The following is a 27,868-nucleotide window of genomic DNA, read 5'->3' as shown; positions in this document are numbered from 1 at the left end:
GATGATGTTACCATTGGTTGATAGGATCCTTCATCTCAACAAAGCTTGAGATTAAATTCGAATAACTGCATCAACCATTAGAATTGTAACCTGTTAGCTGCTAGTTAAGTTCTCACGCTTTCATTTCGGTGTCGTTGGGTTACGCAGTTTAAATGAGATTAGATATTTTGTTGAAAGTTGAATAAAATATTGTTATAATATACATTTTTAATATTATTTTTGTTTTGGTATTTGAAAAAATTGAATTGTTTATTATATTTTGTATGAAAATTTGAGAAATTGTAATGATTATATAAGATGAGATAGTTTGGTTCTGTGCCGGCAAGTCAATCAATCCGATTACTACAAGGATGACCACAATCTGGAATATGAACCATAAAAGAAAATACATATTAAACAAGTCAGAGAATAACTTGCATTTTGTAAAAAAAATTATGTAGACGCAATAGTTCTCTATTCAAAGAGGGTCCTCTCTTCGAAGAAGGTCCCTTCAGTAGTATTGGCTATTTGTCCAACATTCCTCAACATGTGTGTGAGATCTGTTGCGCATTTTGTTTAGCATCCTCGCCTGCAATCTGTTCTCTCTGTTGATCTCTGACTTTCGTTTTCTTAAAGCTTATCTGGCTGCTATATCTTTCTTTCAGACTGCTCTGCCCATGATAGGCCATGCCTTGATGATCCACAAGCTTCTCTCTTTTTTTATGTTTTTGGGTTTTCGATAAATTCATCGAGATCGAATATCAATCTTTACTCTGTTTCAGTCCGACCAGTTACACACAATTTATAGTTCTTTGGTTCTTTCTCTGCAATTTTCTTCTGATATTATTTTGATATCTGAAATCGGCAATATCACACACTTTTAGTCATTCAAGCCCGGATACCATGAACAAGTGCCAAAAGTTACGGAATAAGTTTAATCTTTTCCAAAAATTCTCGTCTCTGCTTTTGCTTCTACTTTCTGCACAAAAATCTATCTCGTATCCAGTTTGAGCTTGGGCCAGAGCGTCCTACTGAAATGCTAGAAGGTGACAAAAAAATTGAAAGACAACAATTGTAACTAATTTGAAATAAGATGGACTTGGTGCTAAGCCAGGGTTGGTTTACCTGAGCTTCAAAGCGACCAAACAGTATGTAAACACCAACTGGGTTTGAGTTTATATCTAGAAAAGGACCTGGTTTTATACATCTTTCAACTTGCATAACAAAAATGAGCCATAACAAAAATAAAGAGAGATTTATGTAGGGTTCAGGAGTGAGGAACTCGGAGAAAATGCACTAGAACAGCTGCGTGGACAGAATAAAATCATCACAAAAAAATAGTTGATATTAAATGGCCCCACAACATATTAAATGGCCTTTTCTACATAAGTACAAGAAAGATCTAATGAGCTATCTAGCACTAGTAAATGGTGAAGCACCATTTCTAACTGCACTCGGCCAAAAAACCAACCAAGTATACTTCAACTTAACTTTTCATCCTTTACTCTCTATTCCTTCACAGCTTAAACACAGGAAGAAACAGCACAGCCATAGAGGTTTCAAATACCAAGCTTGAAGGCATGCTTCAGAGGTGGCAGATGAAGGAGCTTTCTGTCAGCATGGCAGGAGGCAAGGCATACATATCTATGTCTTCCTCCAAAAAGCTCATGTCATTGTTAATGGGGAAATCCAACAGCAGCTGTAATGCATTTTCGGATGAATCCTCCAACTCATTGGAGCTTGAGCAATCAGACGCAGCCATCATCTCTTCAGTGTAGGACTTGCAACTCTTGCACTCAGTATCTTCATTTTGATTGCTTCCTGCAATTGAGGATCCCCCTAAAATGGGGCACATCTCAGTGGTGATGGCTGACATTGATCCACATTTGGTAGATGAAGATGCCTGAGAAACAGGGCTCTGGCAGAGAGTTTTGTCCCCCATACTAAACTTTCGAAATGATTCTCCAACTTCTGAGTTCCATATGCGAAGAAAATAGTCAGAATCAGTTCCACCAACAGGATTTGGATGGAAGAGTGATGACTCCCTTGAAAGCCGAGCCTCAGCTTCAAGCCTAGCACTCTCCCATTGTGCCATGTGGCGAGTGGTAGGGGATGCAGGTGCTTTTATAGTTGAACTGCAGGAGTTAAAGGGCTCATGTGTTTGTGGATCAAGGCCCATGCAAACGAGGCGCTTCTTCAGGTGGGTGTTCCATAAATTTTTTATCTCATTATCAGTTCTCCCTGGTAATTGAGCGGCAATAGAAGCCCACCTGAAATTTATCATAAGAGGAATGCGGAACAAGTTCACACAAAAGCTGCAGAAGTTTAAAAGTTTCTTTTTTGCCAAATCGGAAATGAAATTTATACACAATCAGTATGTTCAATCTGGGGCTATGCAGAATACTTTATTATTATTGGAGCGTTTTGATTCATGATTGTGATTGTGTTGTGAGGACTCTTTCCAGTCACATTTTTTTATTTGTTCTAACTCCAAGTTTCAATTATTCATAATGCATGCCGATCAACCATAAGCATGCAACCTACCTCCAATGCCAATACACCAAGGGTTCCATAATGTACCTTGAGGGTTTGCACAACATTTTTTTTTTGAAGTTGCAATAGGATTGATTCCAATAGAGGTCATACTTTGAAGAAAAGTACAGAAGTACAACAAAGTACCGGTTTCCGAGAATGCCATGAAGCTGCACAACAAGCTTCTCTTCCTCCTGGGTGAAAGGGCCACGTTTGATGTCTGGTCGAAGATAATTTGTCCACCTAAGCCGGCAACTCTTCCCGCAGCGAAGAAGACCTATACAAAAGAGAAGACTTGCTAGTCTATATAAAAGGGAAGTTAAAGGCTCCAAGAACTTTGGAACGGCATAGAGAAACTTCCTTGACTAGTGACATACACATACAGAAAACATATAGGAGGATTAGTGACATAACTAGAATGTATTTGCAGTTCCAGAAACAACCACCATAACATATATAATCGAAAGATGAGTTTACACTTAGATACAATGGTTTTTGATTTACAGTGATTGTTTTATATTAAAAATTGGAAGGCGTTCAAGAACGACAAACATAAGATGGCCCTAATAGTATGACAAAATTATCAGTTCCCAGAAACCAGAACAAAACAAGAAATGAACTGAAACTGTTATTTTTCTGCTTTCCTTAGTTTTATCAGCAACCAAATAGCTGAGCATTACACCTATCAATGAACTGTGGCAAATTTGTTCATTACCGGTAGTTTAATTTCCAAGCCACCCCAACTCTTAGGAGATGCTTGGGGAATGAGATGAAATGAAAATTTGGCAAATAGTACTAAGATAATTTGTGAATAGAAGTAAGATAATTTGAGTTGAGAATTTATTGGATTTTGGGAAATGAGAGAAAAATTTAAATAAAAAATACTATAAAGTTAAAATATTATTAGAGTATAATTCTTATTTTGGGATTTGAAAAAATTTTTTGTTTGAAAAATTCGTAATGATTAATTTGAAAATGTTGTAATGATTAGTTTAAAAGTGTTTGTATTTGAATGATGTTTAGGAAGGAAATGAAATGAGATAAGATAGGATGAGATGGCAATTATTTCCAAACATCCCCTAAATGTAAAGCTCGAGAACTTGAACTTATTCCTGCACCCTATATTTAGGTTCAAAGTAAATGTGAAATATACCAAAATGTTCCTAGAACATTTAGATTCATAATCTCACTTCTTCCTATTCATGCAAAAACAGGTTCTCTTTGAATTTTGGAAAAGGATTTAAATGTTAAAAGGAGATTCCCACCTAAAGGGGAGCATCTGGTAAAATGAGCTTGAAACCATGCAATTTTCAACAATACCAACTTAAAAGGACAGATCGATAGGTCCATTGGGGATAAACTTTTCCTAAAATCTAGAAAGTAACATTAACTAGGAAACATGGCTCAAGAGGAAACACGGATAGATCAGAGGCTAAAAAAAAGAAACAGATCGATTAGGTACGAATCATTCCAGAATTTAAAAAAGTAAACACTATACAATTAAACCATGAGCTATTCGTGTTTCTAAAACCTATGGCCAGTTGGCCACCATCACATACTGAGTCCATCCCCAGTTCTAAAGAGTCGAACTTCAAATTGAAGAAGTTGAATCAGTTATATGTTCGATATGCAGTCAGATCTCAAATAAAGTCCCAAGAATTGAAAAAAAGTTAGCAAGGTGAAAGTGCGGCCATGCTTGAGAAAGCAAAAGGGACTTCAAAAAAGTACTTTTCTTGCTTTCAGAACACGAAAATGCAAAATCAGCTTCCACTTCCAAAAGCAAGAAAAGAAAAGCTTTTCAACAAGTTTCACCAGGCTATAACTAACCAATTACTAGCAGAGTGACAAAGCTCAAACCTGCAAGCTTAGGGAGAGATCTCCAGCTTCCATGTCCACCATTCTTCTTGATATATTCAACAAGAATCTCATCCTCCTCGGGAGTCCATGGCCCCTTCTTCAAACCCCTTTTGTCACAGCAGGGTGCTCTCCCCATATTTCACTCCTATTTTTCACCACCACCACAAAATACCAACACTAGGAGTCAAAAGAAAACACTTTAAAGCTCCAAAGTTCCCGACAACGCCACCTCAGATAAAGCCCACAACGTATAAGAATGCCATAAAACACTACAACTAGAAGATCCAAGAAAACCCTTTAGAGTTCTGCACTTCTGTAAGCCAACCCCATTACCGAACACCAACACGAAAGGACACACAGAAGAAACCCTTTTAAGGCCTTAAGCTTGGACAACAACACCAAAAACACCAACAGTCCAAACGCTAAGCTCTAAAGAAACCCCTTAAAACCAACTTTTTTAGAGCAAGATAATGTAGAGACAAGAGATATAGAAAGAGGGGGTGACTATAAATGCTAGAATTTGGTATTTATTATCATCTAGGGGAATTCGAAAGTGATATAATAATGTTGTGGGCTTGCAAGGACGATCATCAGCGAGTTTTAGGCTGGCTTTTGCAATAAATGTTGGGAACAGAGACATTGATAAATTGAATCATCATTGAGAGAAAAACCACAGGACAATTAATAAAGTTGTTTTTATTTTCTGAGGTTTTCAATTGCTGAGAGAGAGAGAGAGAGAGAGAGAGCAGATATCGTGAAGGTGAAGATGACCGTGAAAGCATTAATGGTGGATTCTATCACAGAGGACAGAAAGAGATTCAAACAAAAAGAGAGACATTAATTTTTTTCTGAGAGTGACAGGCAGAGTACGGAACTCCACGAAATGACCTTTCTTTTTCTGAAATGTGACTTTTTGACATCAAAATAAACCTGAATTTTAATGTTTAGCTTATTGTGTTGAGTTATATATTGAGTTTAATAAATAAAATAAATTATGTAATTTATTTAAAATAAATTTAAATGTATCTAAATATTAAAATAAATTTAATATTTTTAGAAGAAATTAAAATAAATTATATACCTCACCTATAAAAAAATATGTTAAGTTAACAAAAAAAATAGTCTCAGATTTATTCACCAAGCTATCATATCAAGTTGGTCTGAATTGATTGAAAAGCAGGAAAAAAAAAAAACTGTTCTCGTCCCTTCTCATTAATAGAATCAAACAGAGTTTGTTTAGTTTAGCTAAATATTTCTGAACTTAAAAAAAATAAAATAAAATAAAAAATTTCGGTAATCGAGAAAATGTCGGTCAGGCAAGCAAGATTATTTAGACGTTAAAATAAATTGAATTAAGATAATAAAATATTATTAAAATATTATTTTTTAATTTATTATTATTTTAAAATTTAAAAAAGTTAAATTATTTATTATATTTATATTAAAATTTAAAAAAATTATAATGATGAGTTAAAATAAATTAAGATATCGTTTGGATTCGAAGATGAGTTGAGATGAGTTATAAATAATAATGAGATAAATTATAAATAATAGTAAAATTTATGAGTTAAAATTGATAAATAATAATAAATAGTAATAAGATAAATTAAAATAAGTTGAGATGACTTATAAATAGAAACCGGGCATAAGAGAATGCTAAGCCCAAAAATAAAAGAGAGAGGAAAAAAATGGGCAGTGGCTCGTCCTTGGATTTGATAGAACAGAGAGAGTTAAAGCTCTGGTCTGGTGAAGAAGCATAAGAAAAAAAACAAAAAAACAGGCGGGAAAAGGAGCGTGACAAATGAAGGAATGACACGTTAAACCACGCGCGAATGCGAACGAAGCATTTCTGGGTTTGAACGTTTGGATGGTGGTGGGGTTGTGCGTTGGAGAAGAGTGTGGGGAGCAGAATCGTCAAAGAGATTGACAGAAAGGGTAAGATGGCAACTCCATTCTGCTGTGCCTTATGAGTTATAAATGTGGTCAATCTGAAGTCACATACCCCACCCCCTGCATGCATGTTCGCATGTTACTCTGTTTTTTCTGTCTGTAGAAAAAGATGAGCGCTAAGGATTCACAAAAATATTAATATCAAAATAATGTTATAGAGTAACATGTTTTAATGTTATTCATCATATCTATCTTATAATAAAATAAATTCTATAATCTCACGAATTATATAAGTAATATCAATTTATAAAATTATTTTTATGTAATTTTCTACATAATATCTATTTTCTATATAATTTTATAGTAATACATTAGAAATAATACTAGATATTTTAAAGTATGCAAGTCTTCCGTATTCTCTTTTTAAAAAAATAAAATTTATCATTAAAAATTAATTTTTTTATATGAACTTTAAACTTATTTAATTTTTTCAAAGGAAGTACAGAGGTTGTACACTCTAAAACTATAAATATCATTTATCATTTATTTTTTTGCATTAAGTTACTTACAACATGTTTGGATTATGAGGATTCTCAAAAGTTTTCATAATTTTATGAGTAATACAAGATACAATCATTGAGGCCTCATTTTAAGTTGTAAATTTAAATTCATAAAAATTATATTTAAATATTTTAAATAAAATCTCATCTTATTAAAAATTTTAAAAATATTTTATATAATAATTTATATTTTATCTTATGCTTCAATTTGTGTTGAGCAACCCCACAAATAATTTAAATCTTTAAGAAGTATTTTGTTATTTATTGCACTTAAAAGTCTATAGGGAGGCACGTGTGCACCACATGCTACCGGAATGGTGCCCTTGACTGTGTGTTGGATCCGACTCCGAGGGCTGGGAATCTGATGGGTATCGCATTTCAGATGGCTGTTGACAAAAAGTGAAAAATCTAGCCTCCTAGAGCAAAAGAGAACAACACAAACTATATATATATATATATATATATATATATATATAGTAGAGAGAGAGAGAGAGAGAGAGAGAGAGAGAGAGAGGGGGCGGGGCGTAGTAAAAGGAGTAGGTGGCGGCCATTTTCAAGCGGACAAGTAGTCGGCAACAGTAGTGTCAAACTTCCAAAAATATGAACCACTTTTTATTATGAAAAAATTGACAAATAAATAGAAACATAAGACTTAAATTTTCTATGGTAACTAATAGAGTATAGAAAGAATTTACAATGGCTAATTCCTAAAATTATAGTGTTGCTTATTTTGTATTAATCCTTGCTGATTGTGCTAAGTGTGATCCAGTCAATAATTCCCCTCAACTTGACACATGAAGATTCGTAATGCCCAACTTGCATGAAAAATTATGAAAAAGTTATTGTCCTAATGCTTTGGTAAATATGTTGGCAACTTATTAATGGAAGGAGTTATGAACGGCTGTAAGGAGGCTTGACCGGATCTTGTCACGAATAATGTGACAGTCAATCTCAATATGTTTGGCGCGCTTGTAAAACACAGGATTGTGAATAATGTAGAGGGCAAATTGATTGTCACAATGTAAGCTGATGGGCTCAGAATGAGGAACACCAAGATTAGTGAGGAGCTATTTCAACCAGGTGAGTTCGCATGGAGCGATATTCAGCTTCAGCAAATGAACGTGCCACTATCATCTATTTTTTGTACACCAAGAATGGGGCTCGTGCCTAGCTGAATGAAGTATCATGTGGTGGAGCGACGGGTAGTGAGATAGCTGGCCCAATCCGAATCGGTATAGGTAGTAACATGTAAACCACTGGAGAAGGAAAAAAAATGCCTTGCCCTGAACCGTCTTTGATGTAACAATGAACACGAGTGACAGCTTGCATGTGAGGAACACGAGGAACATGCATAAACTGACTTAGGATGTTCATTTCAAATACAATATCAGGGCGTGTGATAGTCAGGTAGATGAGACGTCCAACAAGCCATCGATAGATACAAGGATCGGGAAAAAGAGTGACGTCATGATTAGTGAGTTTCAAGTTTTGTTCTATGGGAAAATGGGCGATCTGGGCATCAAGTTGTCCACTATCAGATAAAATATCAAGAGCATATTTTGGTTAATTGAGGAAGATGTCTTTCGGTGAACGAGCAACTTCGAGACCAAAAAAATATTGGAGAGGGCCGAGAATATCACCAACATAGACAAGAACAATAGGTGGGTAAAAAACCTGTAGCAAGAAGCACAATAGTTAATTTAAAAAACCAGTTACAGGATGCTTGTTTGAGACCGTAGAGGGATTTGCCGAGACAACAAACACGGATCTCCCCCTTGGGACAATAATCAGTAGGTGGAATCATGTAAACTTCTTCATTAAGATCACCATGTAAGAAGACATTACTGATGTTAAGTTGATGGATGATCCATTGTTGTGTAGCAGCGATAGCTAACAAATACTGAACAATAGTCATTTTGGCAACAAGAGCAAAAGTCTCATGGTAGTTAAGGCCTTCAACTTGAGTATAGCCTTTGGCTACTAACCGAGTTTTGTATCTTTTGACGGAGCCATCCGCTTTGAGCTTACTTTTAAATACCTATTTCAACCAATGAGTTTCTTACCAGGAGGTAGTGACTCAAGAGTCCAAGTGGAATTGTTTTCAAAAGCACAGAGTTCAGCAAACATAAATTCACTCCAATGGGAATGGCGAAGAGTAGTAGAATAGCAGAAATGATCAATAGAAATAGTGAGAGCAGTCAAAAAGATAAGGTGAGAAACGAGAAATGAAAGGAGGGGGTGGGTCGGGAGTACTAATGGAAGAAGTGGTAGAAGGGGATGGCAATATAGGCTTAGGGACAGGGAGAGAAAGGACATGGAGGGATGTATGTGTAAGATCAGGAATTTCCTAAAAGGAAAATTGTTGTTCATGGAAGGTGACATTACGATAATAGAAGATGGCTTGAGTATCGAGATTATAAAACTTGAATGCTTTATGAGTGTTAGGATAGTTGAGAAATACACATTTAGAGGCACGAGCAAAAAATTTATCACGGGAAGCATGGAGGGTTTAAGTATAACAAAGACAACTGAACACGCAAATGTGATCATAGGTGGGTGAAGTGTCGAAGAGAAATTCAAATAGAGATTTATTTTAAAGAATAAGGCTTGGTGGACGGTTCATGAGATAGGCAGTGGTGAGGACACATTCATCCTAAAATTTCAAAGGTAAGTGAGCTTGAAAACGAAGACTGTAAGCGACATTCAAGAGTTGTCAATGTTTACGTTCCACAACACCATTTTGTTGTGGAGTTTCAACATAAGCACGTTCATGAATTATGTCGTGATCATGGAGATAAGTTTGAAATTTGTGGGAACGAAATTCTTGTCTATTATCAGTTCTAAATATTTTAATCATGGTGTACTAATTTTGGATAAAGGCAAAGAAATACATAAGGTGGGTATAAGCCTCATATTTATAACGCATAAGATAGATCTAAGCAGTGCGTGAAAAATCAACTATTATAAAAAGTAATGAGCACCACATAGTAAAGAAGTATGATAATCACCCCATATATCACAAAAAAAAAATGCAATTAAAAATAGAAGTACTTTTATTAGCATGAGAAGGAAAATGTAGTCTTGTGTGCTTAGAACGAGCACAAACATCACAATAAAAAATAACACGAGAATTATTTAAAAGACTAGGAATAATTAAGCGGGAAAGATGACCTATGCGTTGGTGCCATAAGGTTTTATTCGCAGTAGTTTGCACTAAGAAAGCCATAATGGGTTTGGGCCAGTATGAAATTCAAGGGAATTGGCGATGGAGGGATTAATGGAGTTGAGAAGCCAAGTAAGGACCTTGTCTTTTGTTTGGTTCCCTTGGGTGTAGTTGGCGGAGTTGGGATCAGGTGGTGGGAGAGTGCTATCAACAAAACTTAATTTATTTTTGGCATTGAGGGCACGGGTCATTGGTTTCTACCATTTGGGAAAATTATCCCATGTAAGAAGGCCAAAAATCAAGTATAAGGCTAGGAGAATCAGAGGGATGGAGGAAATACAGGGAGGAATGAGGGTGGTTAGGGTTTGAAGAAGAGGCCATGTAGGCGATGGAGAAAGGATCATGGTTAGGCTGATACCATGTCAAACTTACAAAAATATGAACCTTTTATTTCCGGAACTACTTTTTATAATGAAAGAATTAACAAATAAATAGATACATGAAACTAAGCTTTCTATAATAACTAATAAAGTATAGAAAGAATTTACAAGGGCTAATTTCTTAAATCATGTTTTTGCTGATTTTGTACTAAGTGTGGTCCTGTCAATAAGTAGGGCTCATATGTGTTGATGGTGGGCAAAACAATTTTGAAATAGTATTGAAAAAGCTTTATAAATAGGTAACAAAGGGCTTGTTCCTCCCTCTGTTGCAACCAACTTCCCAATGTCAGATGGAGTGGAAGGGGTGAACATCCTCTACAATTTTCTGATCAATGTAATTATCATAATTTGTAGATCCCACGACATCAAAATGCTACTCGTGGATAATATGGATGTAATATTATATATACTGAAGTCCACAAGTTATTTCTATATTTTTTCAAATTGTAAAAAGTGTTTAGATCATAAAATTGTAAGAAATCTTAATTCTCTTAATGAATGGAATAGAAATGTAAAAAAGTTGCAAAAATTATATTTGCAGTCACAAGGTATCTAAGCCTCACGCATTGAAAAAAGTGGATAAGTTTAGAACCCACATAAATATATATATATATATATAATAATAATGGTAAACCACACTTTTTTTCAAAAGAAGTACGTGGACCTTTTACACCTTAAGAGTGTATCTAGCATTACTCAAAAAGTTATCATAGACTGAAACATTTAGTTCTGATTTGTTTTCACAAACAATACCATCTCATTTTCATCTAATCTAATCATAACAACTTTCTCAAAATCCTAAACAAAATACAAAAAACTATTTAACTTTTTCAAATCTCAAAACAAGAATAATATTTTTAAAAAATATATTATAATAATATTTTATTCAACTTTCATATCATCTCATCTGTAAAACTAAACGAGGTCTAATTTATAAACATATTTTCATTCCCAAAACATTTTAGGGTAACGTTTAGGTTTTATTGTGTTTATGTTTATGGACTCTATTCAAACTAGCATATGTTACTTGAAATATTTTTAAAATGATCCTTGGAGTACGGTGTCTACTTCTTTAGATACGTTTGTTTATTAAACTACTCTCAACTTATCTCAACTCATCATTACAACTTTTTTAAATTCCAATACAAAATATAATAAACAATTCAATTTTTTCAATTTTTAAAATCATAATAATATTAAAAAATAATATTTTAACAATATTTTATCATCTCAACTCAACTCAGTTTAACATCCAAACGCAGCCAACATTACAAGTGCTTTACACGTTGTATCTAATCAGTCACGATATAACTAATGAAAAAATCTATTATTTATTTTTTCATCATTCTCTCATTATTCTATGATGTGAGATTAGAGGATAAGTTCACAAATAAAATATAATAAATAATCTTCAATCATTTAATATCATTTCATAGAATGATGAATAGCATTACACATAACTCATTAGAACAGTACGCGACATATTTATATGCAATCATTTATGTTTAAATAGACATTTTAAAAAAATTGTGATAGGTAAATATTTTTTTATGTATATTGAAATAAGTCTAATAATTACAAAACAAAAAAGAAAATATTACATAAATAATACTAAATCCGACGTCTTAAATGTGAAATTTTTGAATCGGTCAACCGAATAGTTGACACCGTTTTGATGTAGCGTGAGTAGTGCTCGGTTTGAAAGTGACATCTCACCGCTTTTGTAAAAGAGCTCACACAGTAAACACAGTGTAGGCCACCACCACCCACATTTAATTCGCTCTTGCATTATTTTCGTGTTGATGATGTTTTCTTCAGACTACAATTATGTTGTCGGCAGCTGCTACATATTCAAGTTCAGGTTTTTTTTTTTCTGTGGATTTATACAAAAAAGTAAATTTCGTATTTTACAATTTAATGTACATGTCACTTTGTAAGTTTCATTTTGTAACTATAATATTTATCTTTTGGTGTATTGTTACTTTTCCTTCTCCTGTAATATATAAAATAACTCAAATAATATTGAGCGACCAATTAATGTTATCTGAACAAATACATTCAAATGATAAGAGAATGTAATAAACTCACATTTTTTCTGTTCTAAATTTTGAAATCTGAACAAAAATGATAAGAAATTCTAATGTCATATGCGTGTATAGACAAGAAAAATGAAAGACCAAATGCCAGCAGAAATGTGAGTAAAGTCCTTTTTCCATAAAGAATGAATGGAATTATCAATGTTCCAGGAGGAAAGCATCATACATTCAAATCCAGGAGCCAGCACATTCTCCCCCATGTTTGTTTTACCTGGGGAGCCAATTTATAGTTCTCTTTTCCCATTTGCACAGCATAGTGATTTGCAAACCTCAGAAACAAAGCCATGCAAAAACAGTTCAACTTGAGCTTAAAAATTACAGGATGTATGTTGTCAAAATTGAACAGAGATCAATTGTGATTAAAAAAAAGAGAATAAATTGATCTGGTCCACTCAATTTTTAACAAGATACATCCAGTAATTTTTTAACTGGATGTGAATCAAACTACAAGCAAAAAGTACACTCTAAAAAAACTACTAAAAAACGGAATAAGAGAAGCCAATGGATTTCTTGCGCAAGGCAAACCCATCAACGGCGATCAAACTAGAATCACGGTATAGCAGGAAACCAGACTGATAATAAAATCTAAATGCAACTGTGAACTTGGACCCAGCAGATATCTATCTGGGTTTTTCTTTCCTAAGCCAATCTAAAACATGCCTCTGGGGCTCTGAAAATCCAGAAACTAATAAAAGCAATCCAAGGGAAATACCTTCCACTTGGACAAAAGGACTTTTTCCCCAATACATACTTCCAGAATGCGTCCTCTATAATTAAGCTAGATAACCTTCTTAACTGGACAGCATCAACCTTAAAGAGAGAAAAACACACTGTTAATTTTCAGCTTAACAATTGGTAAAATATTTTCAGATCATCGCACTCCAATAAACCTAATTTGCAAGCCAATCCACCAACCAAAATGCATGCCAAAAAGTGTAAGTAGCAACTCAAAGCAATCTCTTTTATAAAGCAGCTCTGGGGGCTTGATTCAACATAATTCTCATAGTACGTGAGAAGAAAAAATAGTATCATAGTAAGAATGAATAAGAGAGAATAAAAGGGGGTACATGTGACGTTTATTTTGGAAATTGCTCTTTTACCTTTCATTAAATTCATTCTCATTAACTAAGTTACTATATTTTGAAGTTTAAAGTTGTAATACCCTGGATTGTGTATATGAAGGTGGTGAATGGGATCACACATTACTTGGGAGGGAGACGTTTATGCCCTTTATAAGGATTCAAGGGACTCGATTTGTAACCTTGACTAGTCCTTTTAGATTATGAGCCTAAATGTGGCTTGGCCTTCGGGTCATTACAAATGAAATTAACATCAAACCCAACTAGAAGTATGGGACTTGAGCCATGATATCCATATGATGTAATGGCCCAACGAGGACGTCGGGGATTTAAAGGAGGTTGTAATATCCCGGGTTGTGTATAGGAAGGGTGAACGGGATCCCACATTTCTTGAAAGGAAGAAATTCATGCCCTTTGTAATGATCCCAAGAGACCCCAATTGTAACCTTGAGTATGCTTTTGGAATATGGACCCACATATGGCTTGAACCTTCATAAGGTCGTTAAAAAAGTGTAATTATAGAAGGCATGCAATAGTTGCAACAGAAAATGCTGGGATATCTTTATTAAGGGCAATGATTAACCAAAGAAAATAAGATATGCCAACACACTAGATGATGAAATTCTAAGAATACTTTCTTTGAGCTTCAACTTCACATAACGAGAATGCTATATGTACTACAAATTTTACTAAATATGCTTTAAGAATGGCCCTCACCAATCCATAGGTAAGTCAAACGATATTATCATATTAGTGAGATCTGTCAACAACTCACCAATCACATGGAGTTAGTAACATTTTTGTAGTAAAACTTGTAGTATGTAGTAAAACTTGTAGTATGTTTAGCATTTTCCTAGCATAAATATCGTTATATTCATAACTAAGCCCAAGTTTTAAGCTTTAAGCCATTAGTGGCCTATATTATGGCACATAATTCAGTAGTCCAAAAAGCATACATATAACATATAGATTCACCAGTATTTCTAAATAGATATAAGAAATAATTTTTATTTAATTTTTGATAATTTGAAATAAGGAATGATATATCTTGCCATTATGTGTTTGTTTGGGGATAGAAGAAAGTGGAGAGAAAACACACTTATGTTGAGATTAGGTCGTATCATTACTTTTCAATTTAACAGCTGATAGAGAGGAACTGTCACACTATTTATTCAATATCTTAATCGGAATAAAAGACACACACACTCAACCACTCAGTTTGATGAACTTAGTCACTTGGCATTAAAAAAAAATTTCAGGTGCATCAGCGAGCCCATTGTATGCTTTACTCACCATCATTGACCACACGGTAAGAGATATCTACCAGCAGTCACCGACAGTATATTGCCTGATCAATATGTGGTGGAATTTGCTTTATCTCAGTCCCAAGTTCTTGCTCAATCCGGTACCTATTGGGGAAAACATGAAAAATAAATCATGAAGCCACCAATAAATAGCTGTTTATAGCTTTACGATTAAATATAATAGAGAAAGAGACAAAATACATACAAGTTAAAGCGGTCCTCATATGTGATCAAATTCACGGCTAAACCAAGGTGCCCAAACCTTCCAGATCGACCAACCTGCATGTAAAATAAATCAGTAAGCAAAGAACACGTGGAGAAATCTGCATTCAACAACTGCATCTTACATACCCTGTGCAGATATGTTTCTGAGTTCTTGGGAAAATCAAAGTTAATAACCACATTGACTGCTTGAATGTCTATTCCCCTTGTAAATAGATCTGCCATTTCACCAAAGGGAAATCAGAAGAAGTAATAAATGGCTAATCGAGGGTTTTTTCGTTTAATGTGTATGATAAATGTAGATTTCCTTCTGAAGTTATAAATACAGCCACGGGTCATAGTCAGGTAAGAAGTTCATTATATGGCAATATTAGTTTTGTCTTAACACTGATAAATAAACTATGCAATACTAACACCTATTGTTGACATGAGAACTCAAATATCATCACCTTCCAGCATAAGTGTATTCCACGGTACAATGAAAAAGTAACCCCCACCAACTAAAACACATGCATGCACATACTACCTATGTATATAATATCAGACAGTTAATCCTGTGTAAGATCCATCTCTGTACAAACCAAGCTTGGAAAAGATGCAGAAAAAACAGAGATGTAGGGGGGGTGGGGGTGCAAATGCCGTCTAGAGCCTAGGCGCAAAGCGCAGAGTATAAACCAGACTGAAGTAAAGCACAAATTTTAAGATATATGTATAGTAACAAAAAAAATCTATAAAATACAATAAAAAGAGCTTTGAAAAGCAAAACAGTAATATATTTAGCCTAACTCAATTTACTACAATATTGTACAACATAAAAATGAAGTAATAAACTAATAACATAAAACTAAAACAAAATAGTTTATATAACTCTCCCATGCTTCACTAAAAATACACGTCTACAATATTTGATAGCCATAATCAAATTAAAGTACATGGTTCAATCAAAATATACCAAAAAGGCCATGAACAAAAAGTTCAAGAATGCAAGTATTGACTTCTATGCTCACATGAGCAATCAAATATCAAGCCATCTAGCAAGCCAACTTAGGCCTGGTTTGGATAGAAAGATTCTTCTATCTCATCTAATCTCATTCCATCCAATCTCATCTCAATATCCAAACACCACAAACACAAACACTTTTTCAATTTCAAATCTTCAACTTTTTTCATCTAATTATTACAATTTTCCAAAACTTCCAAACAAAACACAAAATAATTCAAAATTTTCAAATTCTAAAACAAAAATAATATTAAAAATTATATTCTAACAATATTTTAACTTTATAATATTTTTATTTAACTTTTTCTCTCTTTTCCCAAAACCCCATAAAACATTTTAACTCAAACCATTTCTAGCTCATCTCATCTCAACTCAAATATCTCACTACCATTCATAAACCATCTTAACTCACCATCCAAACCAGGCCTTAGACTATCATATTGGGTTCATAGAATATACATCACACATGACACGTGACGCCATTGGTAAATGATCTTCAATATCAAATGAATACTTATGAATATTTTATTACCTCATTTTCTGGGTCTTGAACTGAATTTATCATTTTTTCTAAAAACGTTACAAATGCGTGATATTATGCTCTTTAAGCTCACACAAAAAGTGCACTTTTGGTATATGAAGCACTTTGGCCTAGGCTTTTAAAACTTTGCGCTTAAGCACACTTTTACCAACACTCGGGGGTGGTTTGATAACTAAATCAGCTGCATGACAAATTCATGGAAGTAACATACCAGTGCAAACCAGATTCCTGCATGCACCATTGCGGAAATCATGAAATACTCTGTTCCGATGGTCTTGCAGCATCTTTGCATGAATATAAAAACACGAATAACCAAGTTCAGTAATTTTCTTGGCCAATAGTTCAACCCGATTCACTGAGTTGCAGAAGATGATTGATTGGTTTATTTGCAGCTGGAAAAGAGAACCGCCAAATTATTATTATTTTTTTACAAGTAAAAGATTGTATTAATAAGAATAGGCATAGCCCAAGTATACAAGATGGTATACAAGAGGTAACACCTATCTAGGAAGAAGAAATGGAAACAAGAAAGTCATGAACACCGAGGCCATTAAAATCTACAGCTATGGCCCATAGAAATAAAGTTCTACTAAAAAGAGATCTAAGTTCCTCTAATGAGAACCACCAAATTATTATAATAAATAGAAGGAAATAAATAATACATGCATAAATAGCTCATATTAAAACAAACCTTGGAGAAAAGGGTATTTAGGCAGTGGACTTTCTGTCTTTCTTCAACAAAAGCATAAAACTGTGTGATACCCTTCAGAGTAAGCTCATCCATAAGGTTAATAATATATGACTTTTGAAGATATCTGTCTTTAAAGTCCTTGACTGTAACAGGAAATGTAGCTGAAAACATCAATATTTGACGGTTTGCAGGCAGAAATCGAATTAGCTGCTCTATCGATGGTTGAAATTCCGGAGACAGAAGCTTATCAGCCTAGGAGATTCAGACATTTCAGATTTTTGCAGTTCATGACATTTAAACGAACCAAATCGCATGTAAAATAAGAATCAAATAAGCAGCATATTAGAAATTTCACCACTCAATCATACAGTGTCACCCATAATTTTTTTATGAGTAAATGTCCACCATGAATGATAGTTACAGGTGAAAAGGAGATAGCTGGCAGAATCTGAGTTATTTGAAAATTCATAAACATTGAAAGTGCTAACAAACCTAAAATTTTAAGCATTTACCTCATCCATAACAAGCATAGAACAGTCTTTCAAAATGCAAACACCTTTTTTAGCAAGATCTAAGATTCTTCCAGGAGTTCCAACTAGTAAATGAACTGGTTGATATAAGCGCATGATATCATCCTTTAAGCTAGTACCACCCGTTGTAGCCATAACTTGGATATTCAAATGCTTCCCAAGTTCTTTACAGACTTGTGATGTTTGAAGAGCCAACTCTCGGGTTGGAACGAGTATAACAACTGCATAAAAATAATCAAGTCAATACACAAAATGAAGATAAACAAGCATCAAAATGAATGTCAAATGCCTAAAAGCTATGTACTGAACTACATAATACCTCCTTTTCTAGAACAACAATAGTGAATAAAAGCGTCTATTTATCATCCCCTTTTTCATAGAAAACATAGTATAGTCTTGAATAACTACCATAGACATCATTTGAGCAAAACTACCAATCAAATGTAAGTAGAAGTATTCAAATGCTGATGACCAAACCTTGGATAGCATTGTTATCTTGATCAATTTTTTCCAATGCAGGAATGCAAAATGCAGCTGTTTTCCCAGTTCCATTTTTTGCTCTAGCAAGAATATCACTCCCAGTTAAAGCAATAGGAATACTTTCTTCCTGAATAGGAGATGGTCTTTCAAACCCCTTCTCATATATTCCCATAAGCAACTCACGCTTCAAAAAGTAGTCTTCAAACTCATTTCCCTTAGTTGCTGTCACATCCTGAATGTAAACATTAACGACCATCTCAGGACTAATTTATAGATTATAAAGTAGATTCCAAACACATTTTTTTATAGGTAGATTCCAAACACATTAATAACAAACATGTTCAACCCCACAAATAGTAACATTTAAAATACCTTGTTGCCAAACACTTGCAATAAAAATAAGCATATCAAAATTACTTTAACAATAAACAATGTTCATAGCCTTTTTTTTCCAAGATTCGAGCACTGCTACTTTTTCTTCAGGGCAGAAGATATGACTGAAATTATTTGAATCTTGGGAATCAATACAATGAGCAGGCATATATTCACTTTTATGCCTGTAAAGAAATCATATTATTTAAGCTCTCACATTTATCGAATTAGCACGTGATTACTCCCTTTTGCATGTGTATTGAAGAAAACAATTAAAAAAAAAAAAAAAAAACTATATGCATTACAAACATGTTGCCAAGCCTCACACATAAAACACAGCAGGGTAAAAACCTTCCCTATTTCTTCACACAAGGCAGTTAATGTCCTCATTACCAAATACATTTATTGTACAAAAGAAAACTACAGATAATTAACTAAAACAACATCAAACAGGGAAACACCACAAAAAGATGGTTCACTTTTACAGAATAAATTTCAACCATCCAGCGGATCTAATAATAGAAACCTAGTTTGTTACTTCACTATAAGGATCTTTAAAAGCATAAAGAAGGCAAGTGAAGTTGGGTTAGTACCAGGATATGCTCCGCCAAGCTACTTCACCAACCGGGCAAGTTATCCAAGAGTTGATAAAACATACACTAGAGAGCTCTGGTGGAGAACCTCATAAACTTGACGGGTGTTTTATTCAGTTTATAGAGAAATTAGGATGCCTTCAAATTACTGTTCTACACGGTAATCAATCTCCCCCACAGAATTGATTTCAAATTCCATTTGCCCATGCACAAACAACGCATTCCCTCCCAAAAATAAAGGGAAGAAAAGAATGAACACGACAGTTAGAAGCAAATATCTGTTGGGCTGTTCACCCAGATGTAGATGTAGGTAGCCAGCAAAAACATGATCCACATCTGCGTTTGCAAGATGTTGGCGGATATCTGCCTGGCTTATCCGGATTTTTCCTGGGCCAATATCCGCCCATATCCAGGAATAGACACCCAGAAATCCGCATTATTTGGGTTGTAACTGGATTTTTTAATCCACCCATCTCTCAGGCTTATTTTATCAGCCTTTTTAGGGCCTTTTTAAAAGTATATTTTTAGTGATTTTATGGGCTCTTTTATAGGTCTTTTGTGCTTTTTTTAATCATAAATAGAAAAAATATTTCAAAAATAACAAAATTTGATTAAAAAACACCCAAGATAGGACCAGGGCTGCCCAAGGGGTGGCCACCGAGTGCCATCTAGCGATGACCCATGAGGGGCTGCCCAAATAGGTGGTCGTCCAAGGCCACCCACAAGGGACAACCTTCATGGCTGGAATTTTTTTTTTCCCAATTCTTACTTCTAATTATTTTTTTGATAGGATGTCAAAAAATACATCTAATTATTTATATATATATATGTATTTTTATTATCTATTAAGTTTTTCTTTAGAAAAAACTATCCGCTATCCGGCCTGGATAGGGCGGGTAGTGAATGTTGTTATCCAGTACAGATTAATCCAAACCAGATAACCGCTCAAATGAATCCAGATATATAGATCCCAGGTAAGTCCGAATAATGAATGAACAGTCCTACAATTAAGAACACAATGCATGTAATTCAAGCGTTTAAAAGTTGTCTAAGAAAGCATTGGCAACTATTTAAGAGTTTTATCATTCGTTGCAAGCGCATTCACCACCGTACCTCAGTTCTATAGCGTGTATCAGGCGGAGGTATCTTTAGCCTTGCCTTCCAGTCTTGTGAACTAGACATGAAAATTGGACAAAAAAAATCAATACGAGCTCACATTTTAAGTAACTAAATACCATAAGGATACACAATTTACAGAAAAGCAACCAAAATGATTTAGCCCACATTTTGAAAATCAACAACAACATTATGGAACCAAAGCAAGAAATCAGTTTCAATTATCAATTATCAATTAATCTCCAACACAAATTCCATATTGGTACTAATCTTTGCATGATTATTTTGCAAAATCAAGAACAATGTGGAAGATAAGGAAATGCATAAATATCCTGGGACATATCTTGATGGTATGAACTTCCTTATCCTCTAAGAAACACAGTATCCAATCAACTTTGTCTAAAGAGAGAAACGTGGTGATCCTAGGCTCACAACACCTCGAGCATACTATAAACAAAATAGACCTACAAATGAGGAAATTGTTACTACAAAACCTGCTTTATAGATAGTGTCATATCTTTATCATAATTGGCTACTGTGTCACACAAAAGGAAATTTTGTAACAGTTATCTACGACTCAAATGGCTACTACGTAATTGTATTGAAGATTACTCTTGCGAAGTCTCATTTTTCCACTTATAAGAAATACTAAGACAAATAAGCAGAATTATTCCAAAATAAGGATGGCCCTTGTACAAGTTGCACCTACTCATCCAACTAGATTCAATTCCCTCACATTACTCATCCAACTAGATCCAATTCCCTCACATTTGAGATAACAGAGCAATAAGAGTTGGCGCAAACAACAGTAAAACATGCTTAGGTGTGACAAAACCACATACATTAAATGAAGATGGAATACATGCGAGCTATTAGAACATTATTGGGGAATACCACTTTTAGCCAATGAAAACAGGTACAAATATAACATCCAAGGCTTCTACGATGTCTACCTGCCAAATTACCCACCCTATACAGAGGCTCTTATTGTAAAGAATTTAGTATATATAAAGACTCGGACAGCACAGTCTTTGGTCTTCAACACGTTTCTCTCTGTAGTCTTCAACATGGAAGCTCAAACTTGATAGTACAACAGGATACACAAAAACATGCATACGTATACAATACATCAAAAGCAAACAGCACCTTGAGTCGACGGCCTCGGACTGCACAGTTTTCTCGACCTCGTCGACAATTGAATCGGCACCACCCAACTGGCCTCTCCTAAGCCACTGTTGCTGTTGCTGTTGCTGATGATACTGCTGCTGTTGTTGCTGGTACTGGTGCTGCTGTTGCTGGTGGTGGTTCTGCTGCTGCACCAAGCTCCTCTGCACGTAATGTTGCTGCGGGACCCTCGACTGGAACGCCGGGTTCAGATTCATGCCTCCGCCTCGGCCAGCGCCGATTCCCGGCGGATACCTACCCCTATTGTTGTTCATCGCACACCGGTTCAAACCCCACCCAAAAGGTCGAAAACTAGGGCTTGTTGGACGGGAGACTACGACGATAGGATTTCCTAGGAGTAGAGATCGTAAATTAGAGTACACACCGTGGGCGTTCTAGAAATACTAGCAATCGCTTGATGAAATTGAAAAAAAAAATAACCCACGTAGACAAAATATTTCCAAAGCCTGCGGTTTCTCAAGGCTACTGAATCTCAAATTCAAAACAGAACCAAATGTAAGAATTTTGCAGTCGATGCAACAAAGAATAAATCTTCAAAAAAACAAAACAAAAACTAGGGTTTCTCGGTGGCAAGATCGTAAATTAGAGCAAGTTAATACGGTCAGAAATCGGCGGAGACGTAAAAGCGTAAGAACCAAGAACCGGAAGAAAATGAGGGTCTAATCCAGAACCATGAGATGGAGAATTAGAAAAAACAAAAAACAAAAAAAGCAGGAAAATTAAGAACAAAAACAGAGAGTCGATCTTTCTTTTTCTTTTTTTGTACAGACCTGGAAGATCGGAAATTAGTGGACGGAATATACTCGTAAAGCTAATCCAGAGAAATGGATGGGGGGGGTTTGGAAGATGACATAACGTAATTGGGAAGCTCTAGCTGGTTGTGGAAACACCAAAGGAACGGAGCAACTGACGCCTAATGGAGCATCCTAGGGCATCATCGCAAATGAGACACTCTGAATTTGCTCAATGGCCCCCACCTTTACTTGTTTTTGCATTCAAGCTTTTTCCATGCTCTATTTTGGTTTAAAGTTTAAACAATAAGAAATTATAGACTTTAATTATAAAATTAGCAGTTAAGGTTTTCATGTTTCTATAATTTGAGTTTAGATTTTCGACTTTCGCACAATTATTTCTCAACTTTACAGAACTTGCAATCTCTTCATTGAAAACTGTTGGGACGTTACTGCTTGAGAATAGTATGCCACGTGTCAGTTATTTATTAGTCGGCGAGGCATGCGGATGCTACGTGACAATCTTTCCATTTGTTGAAGATTAATTTTTTTAATTTTTTTTAAATATCATTTAAATATAAAATATTTTTAAATTTTTAATTTTTAATTTTTAATTTTTAATTTTTTTACCAAATAGCATTAGTATGCTACGTGACAATCTTTCCGTTAGTTGAAGATTAATTTTTTTATTTTTATTTTTTAAATATCACTCTAATATAAAATATTTTTTAATTTTTAATTTTTAATTTTTATACCAAATCATTATATTTTTTACAAACTTTAAAACAAAACATAAATATTAATATAACTTTTTTAAACTTCAAAATAAAAATAATATTAAATTATTTATCTCTTCTTTTCCAAAAATAATATTAAACTATTTCTCTTTTCTTTCCCAACTTTTTCTCTCTATTTTTTAAAATTAAATAAATTATTTTAATTTAAATTATTTTATTATTATTCAAAGAATTCGAATATACTACAAATGCCCAAACGAGTCCTAAGCCTCAATTTGTAAAAATATGAAAATAATGATTTTGCAATTAACCAAAAGTATAATTGGAAATTTTGTTCTCACGTCGTTTGCATTATTTAGATTTAGGACCATGTACTTTTTTCTTTTTCTTTTTTTGTCCATCGATAACCGATCGGAAGTTGTGGTTTGATAATTTTAGAGAGAGGAGGTTGCGTTAATTTTTTTACCATTCACCGTTACGGCCTGGTTTAGATAATAATTTAAAATTATTTTATTTCATTTCATATAATTATTATATTTTTTTAAAATTTTTTAACAAAATATAATAAATTATTAATCTTTTTCGAATTCTAAAATTTTTAATAATATTTTATTCAACTTTTAATTTTTATCTCATCTCATCTCAATTCACCATCTAAACTAGGCCTACATGAACAAATCAAAGATTGTGCATGTGTCAATTTGAGATTCTTTTTTAAAATATTAATGAAATATTTTTTGAAAATAAGAAATGTATATTTTTATAATAAAAGCTCATTTTCTTATCCTAATAAGCTTAAGAATTCGTTTGACAATACAATTATTCTCAAAAAATTTTAGATATTTTATTCTCAAACAACACTTAAACATAAAATGTTTTTATTTTTAATTTTTAATTTTTTTATCTAATCATTTTCTAATTATAATTTTTTTAAAATATTTTAAATAAAACACAAAAAATATTACTTTTTAAAATTTCAAAACAAAAATTAATTTTTTAATTTTAAAATATTTTTATACAACTTTTTCTATCTGATTTTTTAATCAAATATTTTCGACAATTGTACTTTGAAGGAACAAACTTATACAAGGCCGAGTAGCAACAGCCAATACATATATATTGAAAATAGCGATGTGCTTATTCAACTAGTACTTGTTTTTCGACAATTGAGAACCACAGAAAATACCACTTTTATTGGGGTTTCCAACAACATTTCCTTGCTTTTCTTAAAATTCTATTGATGCATCTAAGATGTCTATGAAAATATTCCACATTATAGCAAGATCTTAAAATTCTATTGAAATAGTAGATAAAATGAGTCACTTGAAATATGTCATATCACCATGTGTGACGAGGATGACAATGATTAAGATAGAAAATAACATGAATAATACTACTTATCATTCTAATTTTCATCATCCTTCCATCATCATATGATGTAGCATCAGGTAATTGAAAATTATTTATTACATTTCACTTGTAAATTTATCATCTAATACCATATCATAAGATATGAATAGATTTTTTCAAATAACATTGCTAAAAAAGATGTTACTTCGAGCCTCAAATCAAGCAAAGACATGATCAATATCAAATTTAAAACCTTTGATGAACGGTCTAGATGGACTCACATGCTTTAGAGTTAGGACCATCCATCCATATATTTGACAAGCAAAAGAAAAAAGTATATATGTTTAACCGACATAACCACCAAGACACCAAAACATAGCAAAAAACAGTTGGGTTTTAACGATGATTGAAAAGGTCAGAGCCAGCAAACAACCTGGTTTCACTCCCAATTCATACAGATTCTTCCTAATTACAGCATTAGTTTTCCATCTTTAATTACTTCGTAATAGTGGGATCTCCAATCATTTCTCCACCATTTACAGCTATTTAGCATATCCATCCATCATAAATTGATATAAATAAGTGTGGTTTAAGCAAATCCAAGACTTTGTTCAATCCCATTTGTCTGAGGTAGAGTTTCCAAGCTCTGTTCATGCTTCCTCTTCCTGAGCTTCTCTTTGATCCTCAGACAATCTGAACCAAAGAAAAACATAAGATTTCGGATTCAACTTCAAGAGCAGCCTAGGTTTCAAGTCTTGTTGAGAAAAAAAATAAGGGAAAGAAAATGGCATTCACAGGAACTTTAGATAAATGCAAGGTTTGTGACAAGACTGTCTATGTGGTTGACATGATGTCTCTTGAAGGATTACCTTACCATAAGTCCTGCTTCAAATGCAGCCACTGCAAAGGATTTCTATCGGTACGTATGATCTCTTTTTTTTTATTAACTACAAGAAAATTGCTTATTGTAATTAGTTATTTTCTGCGAAAATGATTATTTTTTCTAAAAAGAGTGTTTTCATCGTAAATAGTCATTATTTTTACAAATAATCCGTTACAAATGTTGTTTTTTTTTGTAGTGACCCAAATTTCATCTTGAAAATTTGGATTGTTCCAATTTCCATCCTTTTTGAGAAGCATTTATTTTTTGTTGTTTTTTTCTTTTTTGGTAAAGCCGTTAATCTATAATTTGATTAGCTATAATTAATTATTTACAGATGAGTAGCTACTCTTCCATGGATGGAGTCCTGTACTGCAAGCCTCATTTCGAGCAACTTTTCAAGGAATCTGGCAATTTCAGCAAGAATTTTCAAACAGGTAAGATCTTGCTTTCAAGCCTTTTTTTGATTGTTTACAAATTTTTTTTATATGGGTTTATTTTATTTTATTTTTTCTCATGGATTCTAACAATATGTTGAATTTTGCTATAAAATCGGTGCAGCAAAATCTTCTGAGAAGCAAGGCGAGCTGGTAATATTTATTATTTATTATTATTGAATAATATTAGATAGAGTTGTATGGTGCAAGCCACGTGCATTTCCTTTTAAAATAATAGAATCTATTATTAAAAGAATAATTTTTTCATGTAGATCACAAACTTACCCATATTTCTCAAATAAGGTGCACTAGACATACATACTTTAGGATTGCACATATCATTTCTTATTATTATTATAAATTGGGACATCCAAATCCAGGCCGCTTCAAATTTATCAATTTTTTTTTTTTTGTAATTAAAAATAAAATAATAAAATTTTATATCTTTGACAGACTAGGGCTCCAAGCAAGCTCTCTTCCATGTTCTGTGGAACCCAAGACAAATGTGCCACTTGCTCCAAAACGGTGTATCCTCTTGAAAAGGTTGGTTGCTACAAGGTTATGTTGGTTTTTTTACATGTTTTGGATGGAGTTTGAAGTCATCAACCTAGCTATATATGGTTTAAAATGTTTCATGCTTTTAATTTTATCCACCACATTCTTTTACAATTTTTCGGGTCTAAATTTTTAAAATTCACGAATAAATCACATCATAATGTGAAAATAAAGAAATATTGATTGCAATAAACATTATTAGAAATTTTAAAAATATAAAGTTAAAATTGAAAATAAATGTAATGAAACCCTTTATATTCAATTTTTAGAAGATAGGTTGCTACTATGGTAACATTTGGTTATCCCTTCTACCCTTTTATCAATAAAAAGAAAATTAGTTATTGAATATAACTTGAGTAGCTGACAGCCATGAATGTTGAAATGGTTATTGCATGTTTCCTTAAGCAAAATTAACCTTGTTTTCCTTTGTTTTTTTTACCTTACAGGTGACATTAGAAGGAGAATGTTACCATAAGACATGCTTTAGGTGTGCTCGTGGCGGGTGCAATCTTACACATTCTTCATATGCTGCCCTTGATGGAGTTCTCTACTGCAAGCACCATTTCGCTCAGCTCTTCATGGAGAAAGGAAACTACCACCATGTCCTGGAGTCTGCTACTCACAAGAAGAATGATCAGCCACCTCCAGAAGCAGTAGACTCTGACCCAAAGGCGGAGCCCGAACCAGAGGACAACACACAAGAGCAATCCTAGAGAAGGCACTTCAAGGACAACACACAAAAGCAATTTTTCTTTCTTTCTTTCTTTCGCTTTCTTTTGTTGGGTGCATAGCCTCTCACACTATTGAACTTCATATCAAATTTGTTCACAGATTCTTTTGAAGTTATTGATCTTGTTTTTAAAGTAACAAGCACGCGGGGGCAATGTATTTATTATGTACTTTTTTCAATTGATTTTTGTTGGAGAATTATGTAAGGTAAAAAAAAAACCTTGCAGTTAAGCAAAATAAAAAGCAGAGAGCAAGTTAATGGAGGCAAAAAGAATCTGCCATTCTCATTGAGGAGTTTTTTGTACAACGCAATACAGACCAAAATGATTATATATACAGAAAGAATGCTAACAGACTAACTAATTGAACCTATGGCCTTGTGCCAGCTAATATGGAATAAAAGTAAATAACAAATGAAGCAAATAAATAATAAACGACTAGTAGCTTTGGCCCGTATCTATTAACACCCCTGCAAGATAAAGAATGGAGATTATTATTCCCATCTTAGATAAGTGTGATTGCAGAAGATAGAATGGTAAAGCTTTAGTAAATGTACCATCCAAGTATGTTTGAGAAGAGACATGAGTTGTTGTGATGCTTCCTTCTTGAATTTTGTCTCGAATGAAGTAACAATTAAGTTCAATGTGTTTTGTTCGCTCATAAAAGACTGGATTTGCAGCAATATGTAGAGCTGCCTAACTATCACAAAAGAGAAGTGCAGGTTGGGGATGAGATTTGCCAAGGTCCGTAAGGAGGTATCGAAGCCAAGTAAGTTTTGAACAAGTTGCAGTCATTGATCTATATTTGGCTTCTGCTGAA

General features: G+C 33.8%; 3 protein-coding genes across 3 annotated transcripts; 1 reads left to right on the top strand and 2 right to left on the bottom strand.

Annotated features, from left to right (window-relative positions):
* Positions 1 to 1,300: 1,300 nt before the first annotated feature.
* LOC121239332 (transcription factor MYB17) lies at positions 1,301 to 5,023 on the bottom strand. The gene is made up of 3 exons (XM_041136561.1): positions 4,369 to 5,023; positions 2,659 to 2,788; positions 1,301 to 2,249 (listed from the first exon to the last, which is right to left on the bottom strand). The coding sequence occupies exons 1-3, from the start codon at positions 4,502 to 4,504 to the stop codon at positions 1,565 to 1,567; spliced, it is 951 nt and encodes a 316-aa protein (XP_040992495.1). The 5' UTR covers positions 4,505 to 5,023; the 3' UTR covers positions 1,301 to 1,564.
* A 7,975-nt stretch (positions 5,024 to 12,998) lies between these two features.
* LOC121252829 (DEAD-box ATP-dependent RNA helicase 8-like) lies at positions 12,999 to 22,595 on the bottom strand. Its single transcript, XM_041152656.1, has 11 exons — positions 22,401 to 22,595; positions 21,592 to 21,961; positions 20,443 to 20,503; positions 18,362 to 18,596; positions 17,867 to 18,105; positions 17,355 to 17,606; positions 16,875 to 17,055; positions 15,252 to 15,340; positions 15,106 to 15,179; positions 14,890 to 15,005; positions 12,999 to 13,327 (listed from the first exon to the last, which is right to left on the bottom strand). Exons 2-10 carry the CDS (start codon positions 21,882 to 21,884, stop codon positions 14,927 to 14,929), a joined length of 1,503 nt encoding a protein of 500 aa, XP_041008590.1. The 5' UTR covers positions 21,885 to 21,961; positions 22,401 to 22,595; the 3' UTR covers positions 12,999 to 13,327; positions 14,890 to 14,926.
* A 2,212-nt stretch (positions 22,596 to 24,807) lies between these two features.
* LOC121265643 (LIM domain-containing protein PLIM2b-like) lies at positions 24,808 to 27,336 on the top strand. The gene is made up of 5 exons (XM_041169358.1): positions 24,808 to 25,367; positions 25,666 to 25,765; positions 25,890 to 25,918; positions 26,219 to 26,308; positions 26,767 to 27,336. The coding sequence occupies exons 1-5, from the start codon at positions 25,233 to 25,235 to the stop codon at positions 27,031 to 27,033; spliced, it is 621 nt and encodes a 206-aa protein (XP_041025292.1). The 5' UTR covers positions 24,808 to 25,232; the 3' UTR covers positions 27,034 to 27,336.
* The last annotated feature ends 532 nt before the right edge of the window (positions 27,337 to 27,868 follow it).

The sequence above is a fragment of the Juglans microcarpa x Juglans regia genome, chromosome 1D (assembly GCF_004785595.1).
Source record: "Juglans microcarpa x Juglans regia isolate MS1-56 chromosome 1D, Jm3101_v1.0, whole genome shotgun sequence".
Lineage (NCBI taxonomy): Eukaryota > Viridiplantae > Streptophyta > Magnoliopsida > Fagales > Juglandaceae > Juglans > Juglans microcarpa x Juglans regia.
The sequence above is the reverse complement of the archived record's forward strand: the minus strand, read 5'-3'. Positions and strand labels throughout refer to the sequence as shown.